Here is a 15,840-nt window from a genome sequence, read left to right as displayed (position 1 = left end):
AGAGAATGGGCTTTGGACCGATATGTTTGTCCTGGGTGAAGCTGTTTTATGCAAGCCCAGATGCAAGGGTTTCGACAGGCCCCCTGTCTTGGAACGGTTCCCCATACAGAGTGGCACCAGGCAGGGATGCCCCTTATCGCGACTTCTTTTCACCTTGGTGATGGAGCCATTGGCGATGCGCTCTGCCAGGACATGGCCAACTGGGAGGTTGAGGTGGGAGGCAATAACCATGTTGTCTCACTATACGAGGATTATGCACCTGGGTACGTTACCTGCCCAGAACAGACGGTTTGTAAACTACTGGAATAATGTGTCTAACTTTGAGTTGGCAGGGGGCCTGGGGGGCAACAAAGAGAAAACTGTTTTATTTCCACTAACCGCACTGGCAAGAAAAAACCCTGTGTAACTCCCAGTGACTGGGATTCACTGGGAAAAGGACAATTTTTGGTACTAATGGGTTCAGATAGCAAATGGGAGGGGTCTATTTGCTTCTGGATACGCCTACAATTGCCAGTGATGGACAGAGCTGCACTATGCAAAATGTTTTCTCTCCCCCACTGTTTATATGCTCTGCAATATGCCATGTACCATTACTCTACTTAATAGACTCCTGCTGTACTTTGTGTGTGCTGGCAAGCGCAGCAGAGGCAAGCTTGATTTACTGAAGCTAGACACGGACTGGGGTGGTGGGGGGGCAGGAGGGGGGGTTTGGGGTTACCGGACCTTAGGCTGTACTTTTTCGCAAACCTTATGTGCTATGCTGCTCAGTGGTGTTCTGATGGCCCCAACATGGAGAAGTTTCTGTTGGGTGTGTGGGGTACCGAGGCAGAGCTCCCACACTGCCTTATGCTAGGGGCAGGTATACCAAACAAACACCCCTTCATTGTTAGGTGAGTTGCTGTGGCGTAAGAGCAGGTAGAAGCACAAGTGTTGCACCAGACCCCTATGCCAGGCTCCTGGCCCTTCGATAGTTATAGCCCATACAAGACATATATTCAGAGATGGACCTGACACAATGGTACACGAGTGACTGCAGCAATGTTGGTAATTTGTACCTCAACAATACATTCTTTAAGATGGTGGAGACGCAAAACGTTTTTTAACCTTAATGAGGAGCAGTTCCTACACTATGCCAAACGTTTCACACAATTTGTGAGATCTGGCCGTCCTTGCCCACCAAAGACCCTTGGTCACCCCAGGCCTGATCTCTTGTATCTGTAAAGCGCTTAAAGGGGATCTTTAACTCAACATGACCGTGGTCCAGGATAGATGGACAGTGGCACTGTCTGCACCCTTTGCTGCATGTGCATGGAAGAGGGCATTTGCCCAGATTAGGAAGTTGGCCAGTAATGCAAGGTTTAAACTTACATAGTTTTACTACCTACACCAAGCTTACCTAACCCCTATGTGTCTACAAAGGATGGACAGCTCTCGTTCAGCGGGCTGCACATGCTGTGGGATGTCACTAGCCACATTTCTCCATAGGACATGGGAATGCAGTGTCTTACAAGAGCACTGGGGGTCCTGGGGACAATGTGGGAGGTCACTTGGGTAGCTATAGAGGTCTCAGTGCAACATTGTTTGCTTGGAGTGCTCCACACGCACAAGCGGGGAGCCCAAATCCGTCATAGATTTGCACAGTTGGATCTAGTGCTGGCTAAACAAAGGGTGGCTATATACTAGATACAATCCACAGCCCTGACAGGTGGCAGATGGTTAGCAGATGTCCAAGAATGGGGAGTAGCTGAAGAGGGGCGAGCGGTGCGGATGAATGACAATGCCAAACGGGATTTAGAAACAAGGGTGGATATATTAGACAATCTGTCAGAGATCGATCCATGGGAACACACCTAGCTTACAGTCTCAGGAAGCTGTGAATCGGAGGCCTCCCACATGACCAACCTGGAAACTGGATCCAAAACTGAATGAGCCCTCTATTTTATGGGCGGGGGGTGGTTGGTGGGGTAGTCGAGTCATCCCCTTCCCCTCGCTCAGGCCAACTGGCTCTGTCCTCCCCTTGCCCCCCGACCCACCTCATGGCTAGGCCCAGTTATGCTGCTGTTTCATTTTTTCTTCAACACATAGAGTTCATGTGTAAGATATAACCTTTTGTGCTCTAATATTGTTACATATGTAAACGGGTCCTTCAGTACTTTGTACCTCATAGATAACTGTGCAGAGCACATGGTTGGCCTGCGAGGTGCCACAATGTACATGATATGTTTCAACGCTGAAATTCTGAAAAAGATGTCAATAAAAAAGAATGGGAAAAAACATTTTCAAACTCTTTAGCCACACCTTTTTCTCCACCAACCCAGTTTTTGGCTTAATACCAGAAGATGAAACTGTATGCCCCAGATATTCAATATCAGTGACACTGAATTTATATTTTTCTGCTATCAACACTAGCCCACTAATTTTCAACCTTTCCAACACTTGAAGAACCCTGCTATTATGTTTCTACAGGTTAGAGCCATACACCAACACATCATCCTAGTAGATCTTAACACCTTCAACACCCTAAAGAATCTTTCCATTGCCCAAAACGGAGGCTGTTGAAATTAATCCAAAAGGCATTATCAAAAACTTGAAGGTACCAAAGGGTGTAATAAAAGTTGTCAGCTCTTGAGATGAGGAATGTAATCTTACCCGATGGTAAACCAAAGTTAAATCAAGTGAAAAAAATGCTTGGCACCATTTAAAGAACACATGATTTCACTGTTAGGTAGAGGATAGTGATCAACCACCACTGCTTTGTTGAGTTCTCTCAAGTCAACAGAGTCTGGCTTCACTATTCACTTTTCTAGCCATAACCACTGGCACCAACCGTTCTGTAGCTTCCACTCCCTCTATAATGCCGTTCTCTATGAACCTGTGTAATTCAGCTTTCATGCGGTCTTTTACCAGCAAAGGGACGTTCCTCACTTTTGCAACTTCACGTTGTGTGCCTGACTTCAGTTTTAATAATCCTTAAGGCATCCTAACTTTTCTGTGAATACCTCAGGGAATTCGTGCATTAGCTCATGTGTTTCCTGAGACCAAGCTGACAGACAGTATCTCCTTAACTCTTACAGAAGGATTCTCATTGGCTCACTGGGTTCTTAGTAAACATAAACATTGTGTTGATGAAACCAACTGATGAGTGAATCGTCTTTTAAAGAGGCAAACTTTTCCTGGTATAATCCTGTCCTTAAATTCAAAGGTTTGCCAAAAGTACCCTATTAACTCTATAAGTTCCCCAATATTACCCTTAGGTTTGATGTCAGGTCCCAATAACTTCACAGTTTCCTTACGGTTTTGTTCATAGAACACCTTTGGTATAGGAGTTATCTTGGCACAGAGTCAAATAGAATTTTGGCAGGCTCGTCATTAACACTTAGGACAGTTTCAATTGGGCCATCTGAGGAATGTCCTTTTACTTGTAGTAAGTCAACCTCTTTAATGACTTCATCATCATCACAATCTATATCTTTTACTTTGTTCAAACCTTTCATTAATTTGCAACATTTTGCAAAATGCCCCTTTTGACCACATATCTTACAAACATCCTTTCCATCCTGGACAATCTTTGTTATTAGCCATGTGCCCTGAGCTACCACAGCGGGAAACATTTGCCTTGAAAATATTTTAATTTTTTGCCCTCGTAGATGATTTTTCAGATATTGATTTTTCTTGCACCATTTTGACAATACACCACTCCCCTTTGTCCGTCAGGTTTGTTTCTTTGCAAATAATATCTACACAAGCCTTGGAATACTCTTGTGTCTTAGCCATAGTGACTACCTCCTATAATGAAGGATTGTCTTTTTGCCACATGCTCACCATGGCTGTATCTATAGTACACCCTCACATAAACTGATCCCTCAGACGTTCTTCACATGAGGCACCAAAACCACAGGTAGCAGCCAACCTGCGAAGTTCAGTAATATACTGTTCTACAGATTAAGCCTGACATTGCACCCTCCTCCCATAGTGGTAGCGTTTTAATACCATGCTAACCTTAGGAAGATAATGTAGGCAAAGTTTTGTTTTAAACAAATTACATATTCATTCAGATTTGCTGCTCCATTATCAGATAAATCAAGAAGCTGTTCAAAAACTCCTTGGCCCTCAGGTCCTAGACAGTGCATCAATAAGGGAATTTTCCTCTCTGCACTAAGAGAAGTACCACACACTATAGCATAGTGACTAAATACTTTCTGTCATTTGTGCCGCTGTATGGGAGGATCCTCAGGGGATGTTAAAACAAACAGAGGTGCTGCAACGTTTCGCATTTTAAAACTACTAGTTATAAAAACAATATATTTAACATTAAAATTCTATTCTATTCAATAAGTAAAAGTATACATTTATACTATAAGCCGTACTACTTCAATATTCAACCTGACACCCAAGATCATTGTATTTCTTGTATTAGTTTGTGAAATAATGTCCTATAAATTCAAGGTGTGTTCATCACGGTGGTAAAATGTGTTATAACAGACACTTAATAGTACTTAGTATTTATGATGATAGACCCACAATAATAATGTGTGTCTATCACTGTGTATATTTTCCTGACAAGCTGCAGGCACTCACTATTGAGGTATGCCTATCTTTGTGTATATTGTACTCCACGTTGTCCCAGAAGCTGACAAGCGGCAGGCACTCACTATTGAGGTGTGCCTATCACCATGTGTATATATAGTACTCACAGGTATACTCAGTGCTGCTACTGCCAACGTGGTAACATATAGGCACTACTTTGAAGAAGTGCCCACTACTGATGCTGTTTTGGAAATGTGCTGCTGTTTCTTTAGCCTCGTCAAAATTAAACATCACATTTCAGTGCCTCATCCCATCCTAGTTGCATCCTATATAGCTGTTAATGAAAATCAGCCTAACCTTCAAGGTGGCCACCGCTGTGCCAATATCTTGCGGAATTAGGCCTTGTTTTCTCTATGTGGTGAACGTTGCTTTGCTTTCTCTTTCTGCATTTGGTGGATGCTAAATTATATGTCTCATGCACGTTTAAGAACGTCTGGCATGAGTAATCACGCAGTGTCCATCTTGTGCTTTAACAACTGCCAGAGCGAGTCCCTTCAACCGTAAGGCAAGTGTAATTTATCAAATTAGATGTTTGAACTGAATTTGTCACAACGCACACTATTGTCTTGGCTTACACTGCACATTAAACAGTCTTACCCAAACAGCACTTTCATTGATGAACTTTATGCGAAATTGTTTGCAGCGGAATTTTATCGTAGTGTTGAGGTATCCATATGAAGGTTCAATATGTCAGTCGCAGCAGGCAACTTCAGCAGCACGTTGCTCACCGCCAGTGTTAAGTTCTAAGATGAAGGTAGGCCACGCTTGAGTGATGTATAATTATGTTCTTTAGTACGTTTCAGGAGACATAGAAATCCCAGCCAGCTACAGCAATTCTCAACAGTCAACTGAGCTAGAGTTCTCCTCCACAATTCCAACCTAGCAGCCATCTGAACGTTCTACCCGTCAAATGTAATCATTGCTTATAATGTGGCAACTGTTGGAAGCACCTCAGCTGTGATGAGCTAGTTTTGGAAACTTTTGTTTCTCACAACTTTTTAGTCTTGTATTTTAAAAAATATATATTTTTGCCACTATTAGACTGCTCTCAAGGTACAATTGTTTTTGTTCTCCCACAAAGAAGCAATGGTTAGACAGCATATTCTGCTAACCCAATACATTGCTTTAAAACCTCATGGGTTAGAGACACAAAATTGGGGAGCTAAACGATCCTTGGCACAAGAATGATATTGGTCTACATTAACAAAGCGAGAGGTAGTGAAATGTCACACTCCTTGCAGAGAGAAATATGTAGATCGCGCTGCGTTGAATAGATATCTTATAAAAGTAATGGAACCTGGATTATGAGTAGGCAGGTGCAGATTTCATTATTCTACCTAATAGAAAAAAATAGGATTTACTACGGTCTTGATCTCTGAGGCGAATGTTTTATTGCAGATATTGACGTTTCCCCCACCCCTCAAAAAATCTGCTACAGCAAACGTTCTGTCCGCTTGCCATTTTCCACTACACAGAAATAGGAAAGTAAAGGTATTCTACACAAACAAAAAGCAAAGTCAAGGCATTTACGCAGTTGTCTCAGGATGCTTTTTGTTCATCCATGTAGCATCGGGAAATCCAAAATATTATGATCTCTGAACCTGCTACTTGAACTTTTACATAACAAATACAGAAAAAGTGTGAATATCATCTGAAAAAAGGAAAAAACTAAACGATAATACACATCACAGGTTGATACATGCTGCATATGTAGGACTAGAAATAACCCCGCGTGGTTATATTTGGAAGGAGAACAGGAGTCATATGGTACAAGGTAATATTTGGAGCATATTGTGAAACAGAAATGATCTTGACTATACTAGCCATAAGAGGTAACCGATATAAAGGGTAAAGTAAATATAAACAGCATTTGATCTAACATAAGGTGGCAGATTACAATATCCCATGAAGAAGAAATATAAGCATATTCTTGTGCAATTTGACCAGTAGGGAGTAAAATCTGTGTATCATGGATGGATCCTAATATTAACCCTTTCGGTGCCAAGAATGTTATTTATTTTGTGACATGTATACGTCATAAAGTCAGCCACGGAGTTAAACAAAGAGGTGCTTGCTATGGTGAGTCTATCTTATGGAGATCGTGGTGTAAATAATTTCATAGAGGTGGAGGATATAGAGTGGCATCTGTTTTGCATAGTAGGGCGTAAATGTAAATTTTGCACTTGTATAGCGCACTACTTACCCGTTAGGGTCTCAAGGCGCTGTACACATACCGCTGTGGAACCCCTCCTGGATTTTCTCTGTGAGGTACCCACTCCTGGGCAACCCCCAGGGTGAAGCCAGGCTTCCAAGCGCTGTCAGGGCTGTTGTGGAGATTAAGCAAGCTATTGCCCAGAGTTACAGAGTGGGACCCGTTAATTAGATTAGGCACCGAGGTGAGAATTATCTGGTCCAAGGGAATTGAGCCCAAGACCTGCTGAGGCAGGAATTGAACCCTGGTCCCGGGCCAGATCTCTGCATCAGGGTCTGCCGCTCTAACAATTGTGCCACACTTCTCCACTGGCGTTGTCAGCATCACATATGTAAGTGAGTCAGCCTACAGCAAATGTTTCAAGAGTTACGTTGATGGTTTCTATTTGGCTATTATTAGTTTAATGGTTCTAGTGAGCATGAGATCTTGCATTCGTAAGTCAGAAAAAGATGGGGCAGGTTTACAGTGTGTCACAAGTATGTGACGGGCTGCAGAGAATGTCAAGTGAATGTTAAATATTTCATCTATACAGCCTGGAAACCTTCCCAATACCAGTAGGACATATACACAACTAACTAGCTTGAGGGTCAAGCTGCCTTTATTTTCTTCACAATTCCAACACTTATCACTTGGATTTAGGCTCAGTATAAATAGCTTGGATGGGGTTTATTAAGCTCTGGTCATTGAAAGGCTTTTGTACTGTGTCTGAGAAAGAATAATTTTGAATGCAAATGGGTTGGAATAGATTAGAGTCGAAGCCTCCTGAGACAGCCTAGGTCTTCTGAGGGATGCATAGTTGCAACTCCCATTCACTCTGCAGTGTTGAAAGGATTTGGGGATTGGAGAAGCCTAGAAATGTACCTACCTTAACTGACGGGGGTATTGTTTTCGATCTTGCTTCTTTTATTCTGCCAAATTGACATTAGGTTAGAATTATAGGCTTTGGTACTTAGTTTTTGATTCTAGCAGCAACAGGCCTCGTACTGTATCCTGTCGAACCAGTCGGAAATCAGCCACATGGCTGAGATGAATGGGGAGTGGAAAGAAAATGAAATGGGTACACCAGTTCTCTCTCAGTCCCTAGACATTCTGGGAAAGTTGAAGAACTAAAGAAAGCCTTGATAGATGTGTAGTCAAACCTTTAGGCAAATTGCATCCATGCAGCTACTTCCCCAGCTGTCATTTCTTAAGTGTGATACTAGCTTTCGTGCTATTCATAAAACATAATTACCCATTTATCAAAAGGGGCTATAAGTCCTTAGATAATTTAATTAGTAACATGTTTGAAAAGAAATTCAAAATAGATGTAATCCTAATTTTTAAGGACTCCATTGTTCCCCACATCAAGACATATTTTGGAGACCAGATGCCTAATAGATCTTTGACTTCAGCAAGAATATATACTCAGTGGTAGTTAACCTTACAGTGTAAATTGGTGGAAACCCATATTTCGACATATTTGCCATTGGAACCTTTAATCTTTATTATACCCGGAGGCGTAAGTGATTTAGCAGGAGCACTTCCATAATGTCTTTGTCCAATTACTAGACAAATGCCTCTAAATATGAATCCATGAATGGAGTTGTGGGCATTTAAAGTAAACACTAGGATGTCAGCTGCATATTATGCAGTTTCGAGGATGTGTAAAATGAAATTAATGCCAGCAATTTCTGGTGTTTCATCAATAATACATACTGAAGGAACTACAACAAGTAAGAATGAAAGGGGACCAAGGGGGCATCCCTGACATACCTTTACCACAGCACAAGCTGTTATCCTCATATTTGATCAGTGTACTCACATCTTAGGGTTTTTCACTCATGGCCATTGGCGAGGTTACATTTTTCAATTTGTAAGAAGGAAAGCGATGTGCTCTATCAACTTCAAATTTTCTTGAGCAAATCACTCCATACGGCCTTAGGAATGCATTCCTCAATGAATATGGAGCACGAAACAGCCTCTAGGAATTCAGACCAGGAAGAGACTCCTCCTCAGACACTTTTGGAAGACCAAAGAGATTGTAGGTGCCTCTTCTGTTTCTGTCCTCTAAATCACTGATTAAACATTAAGGTTTTTGTAGATTTCTGCATGATAGTTCGGTCTGTGTACAAAGTTGCCCTCAAACTTACTCACAATAAATCCCCTGTGAGAGACTCTGAGGATTGGATCTCTTATAACCTTCCTTATTATGCTGTTTCCACCTACATTAAATCCACGTCTTGTGTTGGTGTTCTGTGCATTATTATGAACTGCAAACAATTTTTTCAAGGTCGTTTTCAAACTAAGATTGGGATCCACTTGGTCTCAGACTAGTGAGTTTGGGATTGGAGAGTTCAGTAGGGTATTTAGTGTAAATCTAGGCATCTATATAGGCAGTGAAGACTGACTGCTGATGTAAGTAAGCTCACGTGACTGTGCAATCTGGGTCAGCAGAAAAAAGTTTTGTTTTTTAAATGTGCAGGAGTAACCAGAGGTATTACGGCACTGGAGCAGGAAAAACAGTATGAAAGTAGATGGCAATTCATATTTGTGTGTTCTAAATTTTGGCCAGCTTAAACAGCTGGTAGATGCTCAGGTGCAACAAAAGAATTGATGTTCTGTATGTAGGGTATAACAGGCAGGGGATGACAGCTGCGAGTAGAGTCCGATAGATAATGTTAATCATTTCACAGAAAGACTAGTACATACATGTACTCACCGGGCCAGGAGAACACTGGAAATCTGTACCACTCAATACAGCAGCACCATGCATGAAAAGGTTATTGGCATCGGTTACTGCACTCTAGCTGTCCGCTATAGGACATTTTCTGGAAGGGCCTTGATTGTTTTACTGTCTGTATGCGTTTTCCTTGACCTCCTCGGTGGCTGTGCAAAATTACTGGCAGATTACCATCTTGCCATTATGTAGCCTCATTACGGCAGCTGCACTATTATCAGCACGACTGAGACAGTTCTATAGATGAGGCAGGGATTCAGTGGAGGAAGTGGCAGAATACAGCCTGTCGAGACAATATGCAGTGCAATCATGGTTCCCAGGAGTCACAATTTAATGGCTGAAGCAGCAGTGCGTACACACACACACACACACACACAGACACACAGACACACAGACACACACACACACAGGTTGTCCCATTACTGAGATTTAAAAACATATTTGCTATAGGGAGGGTTAAGTCACCTTTAGCAACTTTGCCTTTGCAGGAGCCCCTAAACCCTGCTATAGCCCACATGTTCATAAGATAGCCCAGGAGTCTGAGTAAATCAATGCTGTAACTTACCAGACTTTAACCTTAGTTCCCCGAGGCATCCATATGCAGCTTGGTGCTTGTCATATTGACCTTTAATTGCTTCACCTTCCTCAGGTGCTGGAAAAAATATAAAAAGGGCATATCACTTTGCAGTCAACATTCTTTCAGCTCAATCAAATTAAACCAATTAGTCTAACATCCTATGGGAAAATCTTAGATGCATGCCGTTAGCTCATTTCCCCTTTTATAATTTGCTGTAGGTTGCCAAAATGCCCTAAAAAATGTTTACCTGACACTTTCAAACCAACATGGTCTTTTAGTGACATTCTGTCACCAGTAGTCTCCCAGAGATGCTTTATCAAACCTACTAATTCTGGTTCTCAAGTTATTGCACCGTTAGGGGGGGGCAGGAGGAGGGAGACCAAGAATACATCTAAGGTACCCTGGTAAAGGTCACAGCTCTTTCAGATGTGAGGTACAAGATCATACTGCAAATTCTGCTATTGATGAAAGACAGTGACCTTTAAAAAATTACCAGAAAGGTTAATGAGTTTACAGGAGAGGGAAAGGCAACCTATGCACAAAATAATTGGTTATCAATAAAGGATTGACAAATGTAATGTTTTCCGCTAGGGTCTCTATAAACAAGGCTTGTTCTCATCAGTAATGTCTCACTGAAACCTCCCTCTTCTGCTTGGTTTGCCATCTGTTTACTGAGCGCTCACACAGACCAATGTCACAAAGCTGTGCCACTCACTACAGTGAAACAATCAAATAATTTTATGAATTAATTATACATATCTCTACCCAAAAAAAGTATATACTACTTGTTGCAGTTAACAAACTGCTGCTTGAGCTTTGCAAGTACTTTGATATTGACTTCGTTACAGATTCGTTTGCCTCAAACACAACCTAGACACAAAATAAAAATTAAAAAAAACGTATAAAACATGCTGCATGTAAATTCCATACAGCTTCCTTTAAAAGAAACAAAATCCTCTGGAAAACAATGTGTATCCTTATGGAGAAACGTCCATCGCAAATTTGACAGGAACATCTTTATAAAACAGCAGTGGAAATACAACTGCTTAGTCAGAACTGCTAAAACACAATACTACCCTCAAAAGACTCTCAGATCAGAACATGTCACCCATGACATTTTTTGGCACTAACGACTGGAGACAAAGCAGGAGTCCTAGGAATTTTGGATCTCTCTGCTGCCGGTTGCACCATAAGCTATAACATCTTATATTGCCTAGCACATTGATCTATAAGCCATGTTTTGACATGAATTTCTTATTGGTAAGAGCCCAAATCGTTAGACACTCTTTGCCTAAACCCTTATTATGTGGCGCCCCACAAGGGTTAATTATTTCCCTCGTGTAATTCGTCCTTATCTTTTCCTTCCAACAGCCCTTGAGATGAATGAGCAGGAAACGTTTGAAATTGAACTGCTCCAATTCTGAAATTCTTCCCCACACAACAAGCTCACTTCCTGAAATAGCCAACTTTGTCCACTATTGCTATGTGAGTATCCCGAACATGCTCAGTCTGTCTGTAGCTTGAGCATCGTTCTATACTCACAACTGTCACCCTAGCCAAAGATTACAGCTGTTACTGAATCCTGCATCTACTAACTGAAAATCCTAAAAAGATTTCTCTTCTTTTCACAGTAGGTCGTTTTTGCAAATGCTTATATACAGTTTCGATTGGATTATGGTAGTTCAACCTATTTAGGCATGTTAAGAAAGAATAAAAAAAAGCAGTGGTCAGAATTCTAATCGGTTTAAAATTATTTGACCATATCTCAAAACAACTTCAACCACCGCACTGGTTTCTTGTCAGTAAAGGGGTCCAATTCAAATCTGCCTCCATCTTCCACAAAGTATTCTACAACGAAGCCCCTACTTTTCTTTCTGGAATTCAGTGTGAAAAGAAATCACACATTTGAAGAAGCTGACTGCAGATCCTCTCAGTACATAAAGACTTCTCTTTGAACTCCCTGCCTCTCGAGCTCGGAGCTGAACCCAAATCGTTTAAATTTAAAAAGCTTTTCAAAATTAGGTTATTTTCGAATCGGTTCCCACTTTACGCAATATCACCTTGTAGTCTATCTAACGACCACTCAGCAGCTCTGTAGTCTCTCTAAGGCCCCTTCTATTGCTAAAGTATAGACTAAAATATGAGTGACATCACTCTCGTCAAGTAACCCTAATAATATAATGTAATACAATGAAACACCACCATCATCATCGGAAATATCCACAGGCCACTTTTTTTTTTTTAATCAGACAACAAAGCTAACTACAAGATTAAATAAAGCAGACAAGCAATTGCAGGACTGTCATTACTTAGAACAAGTGGTAGGTGCATTTTCACAAGCATCGTTTCCAAGAGTGCTGTGTAAACCAATACATTTTTGAAAATCTTTATAGTTTGCTTCCACAACAACAGATTCAATCAGTGCTTAATTTGTAAATAAAAATGTGCCGGTGCCCAAATCCCTCCTCTTAAACACGCGGCTGCTGCAATTAAATGTGCGACCACAGAATACTGAGGCAGCGATATCCTGAAGCCATCTCGGGCCTCTTCAATCCATATAAAGCCACTCCTTGCCCCTTCAGCTCACTCTTGCAGCTTTCTAATTTCTCCCTTTCTCCGTCTTTCCCATTTGTGTCTTTTGCTCGCAGCAAATGCGAATATTATGTGCATATAATCCTACATTTTTCCATCTAGCGGGACAATTCAATAAGGGCATCTTTACATAGTGGTAGGCAAAACCTTCCATCAGACAGCGCATAGGATGACAATTGTAATGTGGGTCCTGATGCAGTCAGCCATTACTTAGGAGTATCCAAAGTGGATCTTTTTTTTACCACTGATGTCCTTGAGGTGTAAGAACAAGTGCACTTCATTTGGTTACATAAGTTTCAGATTTGTGCATTTGAATATCCTGAGGCAGAAAATTTGATCTGTCGTGGCTTACTTACTCTCAGAGGTGGCAATGGTTTAGAACCTCAGATACTTAGGAAACATTAAAAACAAAATGAATTCAAAGCCCAGTCGGAGCTATTAGTGAATAATATGTCTTTATTTATAGGTAGGTAAAATAGGGCAGTTAAAATTCGGATGCACGCAAAATAAAGTAGAAGGTGCTAGAATCTTAGCATCTTGCGGGGGACCAAATATGAACCCAAACACTTTTTTTTAAACATTTATGCTCAGAGTGCCACATTTTTATAACAAGTGGCCCTAGGGTGAGTGAATGTTATATGTAGAAAAGTTTGGGTGTTGTCGCCAGTCCTTGGATGCCCTTGGATTTACTGACTTGAAGTTTATTACTAGTCCTAATATGGGACAGATGTGTCAAAATATATCTGGTTGAATAGTTTATGCCTGGCCTTATTTCTTGTAATTCCTGGGTGCAGGTAGCACAATTCTGTAGCGCTGAGCTTTCCACAGAATAGTTAAAGCCAGTCATCTAAAAGAGGAACCACCACTCAAGTGGAAGGAAGGATGCAGAACAAATTGGAATCGTAGACTATTAATGCGAGAAAGGCCCTTCTAATAGTTCTAAAATCAGGTTCCTCAGTTGCAGCCAATGAACATCCCCAAAGGTTTGCAGTGAGATGCAAAACACTTTATGTCCCCCTGGGAATAGATTTGGGTAGGTATGGATTGGAACAATGCTGGAATGTGCCTCTTGTATGTCCTTCACATTTTGGGGGCGGGAACCGCCAGAAGACCGTACCGCGGTCAAAAGACCGCGGCGGTCATTCTGGGTTTCCCACTGGGCTGGCGGGCGACCGCCAAAAGGCCGCCCGCCAGCCCAGCGGGAAACACCCTTCCACGAGGAAGCCGGCTCCGAATGGAGCCGGCGGAGTGGAAGGGGTGCAACGGGTGCAGTAGCACCCGTCACGAATTTCAGTGTCTGCTAAGCAGACACTGAAATTCTAAGTGGGGCCCTCTTATGGGGGCCCCTGCAGTGCCCATGCCATTGGCATGGGCACTGCAGGGGCCCCCAGGGGCCCCACGACACCCCATACCGCCATCCTGTTCCTGGCGGCCGAAACCGCCAGGAACAGGATGGCGGTATGGGGGTCGGAATCCCCATGGCGGCGCAGCAAGCTGCGCCGCCATGGAGGATTCCCCTGGGCAGCGGAAAGACGGCGGTACACCGCCGACTTTCCGTTTCTGGCCGCGGCTGTACCGCCGCGGTCAGAATTCCCAAAGGAGCACCGCCAGCCTGTTGCCGGTGCTCCCGCGGACCACGGCCCTGGCGGTTTTTACCGCCAGGGTCGTAATCAGGCCCTTTATGTGGAAGAGATTTCTAGGGGCATTATGGACGCAAGACTACGCCCCTGAGATAACCTCTTTGTAAGCTTCAGTGAGATGGGTTCTACACGTTTGCCTTTTGCTATCTGTTTGGGAAATGCAGCTTCCTATTTGTCCAGCTTGAGTACAGGACTAGCGTTTTACCTAAAAGGTACGCCCAGTCTCGGCCAACAGTCAACAGCAACTGGCAAGGTCCTGTTATAAGCAAATGTCCTTATGATCTTTTGTCAAGGGTTAGTGCAAGAATTCAGACAAAACAGAAACCTCTGGCTATAGTCGGTCAGTATACATCTTGTCTTGAGGACACTATAGAAAAGCTAGACTCAATTGAAATCCAAGCTTCACTCAAAAACGACCTACCTGCAACAAGCAAGGTGTTGTTCTTGGGATGTTGTACCTCCTCCGTGGCATATGTTCAAAGGTAAAAATCATAGGAAAAATCAAATGTTGAAGTGAAGTTATGGGTAGTTTTAGCTGGATTTGGTGGCTCAGTGGACTAATTAATGTACCCCAGGCACTTGTGACTCAGTAGACTAACGCATCCACTCCAAGAATCTGTGTTAGACCTCATGGTCACAGGTTCAATCCAAGACGGTCCATTCAGCCTAACATCCTTCTAAGGTTGATAAAATGAGAAGAAAAAAATTATTGGACAGTGGCAGTCATCACTGTATAGTTACAGTTTAGATGCCTTTTTCATATTATGCATCTAGTTCATTTCTTACTGCAAAGGTATTTTCTGATTTGCCTTCACCTTTTCACCAAAATTGGCAGTTGCTTGGTGAAGTCAGCCATGGTCCAGAATGACAGTTTTCGTTGTGAATCATGAAGGGAAAGAAAGTTAAGGGCAGGGTCAGAAAAAGCTGTAGGAAAATGCCTCTCATGGCATGGACAACCCCTAACTTTTTGCCTTTTGTTGATGCTAGTTATGATTGAAGGTGTGCTGGGACCCTGCTAACCAGGCCCTAGCACCAGTGTTCTTTCCCTAAACTGTACCTTTGTTTCCACAATTGGCGCAGCCCTGGCACACAGATAAGTCCCTTGTAACTGGTACCCCTAGTACCAAGGGCCCTGTGGCCATGTAAGGTCTCTAAGGGCTGCAGCATGTATTATGCCATCCTGGGGACCGCTCATTCAGCACATGTACACTGCCTCACAGCTTGTGTGCTGCTGCTGGGTGGAAAAAAATCATTCGACATGGCACAACCCTCAGAGTGCCATGCCCACAACCCGCTGCCTGTGGCATGGGTAAGTCACCCCTATAGCAGGCCTTACAGCCCGAAGGCAGGGTTCACTATACCACAGGTGAGGGCATAGTTGCATGAGCACTATTCCCCTACACCGTCTAAGCCAAATCTTAAACATTGTAAGTGCAAGGTAGCCATAACAGTATATGGTCTCGGAGTCTGTCACATACGAACTCCACAGTTCCATAATGTCTACACTGAATTCTGG

General features: G+C 42.6%; 1 protein-coding gene across 2 annotated transcripts in view; it reads right to left on the bottom strand.

The window, feature by feature from the left end:
• SYNJ2 (synaptojanin 2) overlaps positions 1 to 15,840 on the bottom strand; it is a 494,632-nt gene that overhangs the window by 402,275 nt on the left and 76,517 nt on the right. For both annotated transcript variants that reach the window (XM_069234571.1, XM_069234573.1), the window contains exon 2: positions 10,081 to 10,167. In XM_069234571.1, coding sequence (XP_069090672.1) covers positions 10,081 to 10,167 — 87 coding nt within the window. The remainder of the gene's footprint in view (positions 1 to 10,080; positions 10,168 to 15,840) is intronic.

This window comes from Pleurodeles waltl, chromosome 5 (assembly GCF_031143425.1).
Source record: "Pleurodeles waltl isolate 20211129_DDA chromosome 5, aPleWal1.hap1.20221129, whole genome shotgun sequence".
In the NCBI taxonomy this organism is placed as follows: Eukaryota; Metazoa; Chordata; class Amphibia; order Caudata; family Salamandridae; genus Pleurodeles; species Pleurodeles waltl.
The sequence above is the reverse complement of the archived record's forward strand: the minus strand, read 5'-3'. Positions and strand labels throughout refer to the sequence as shown.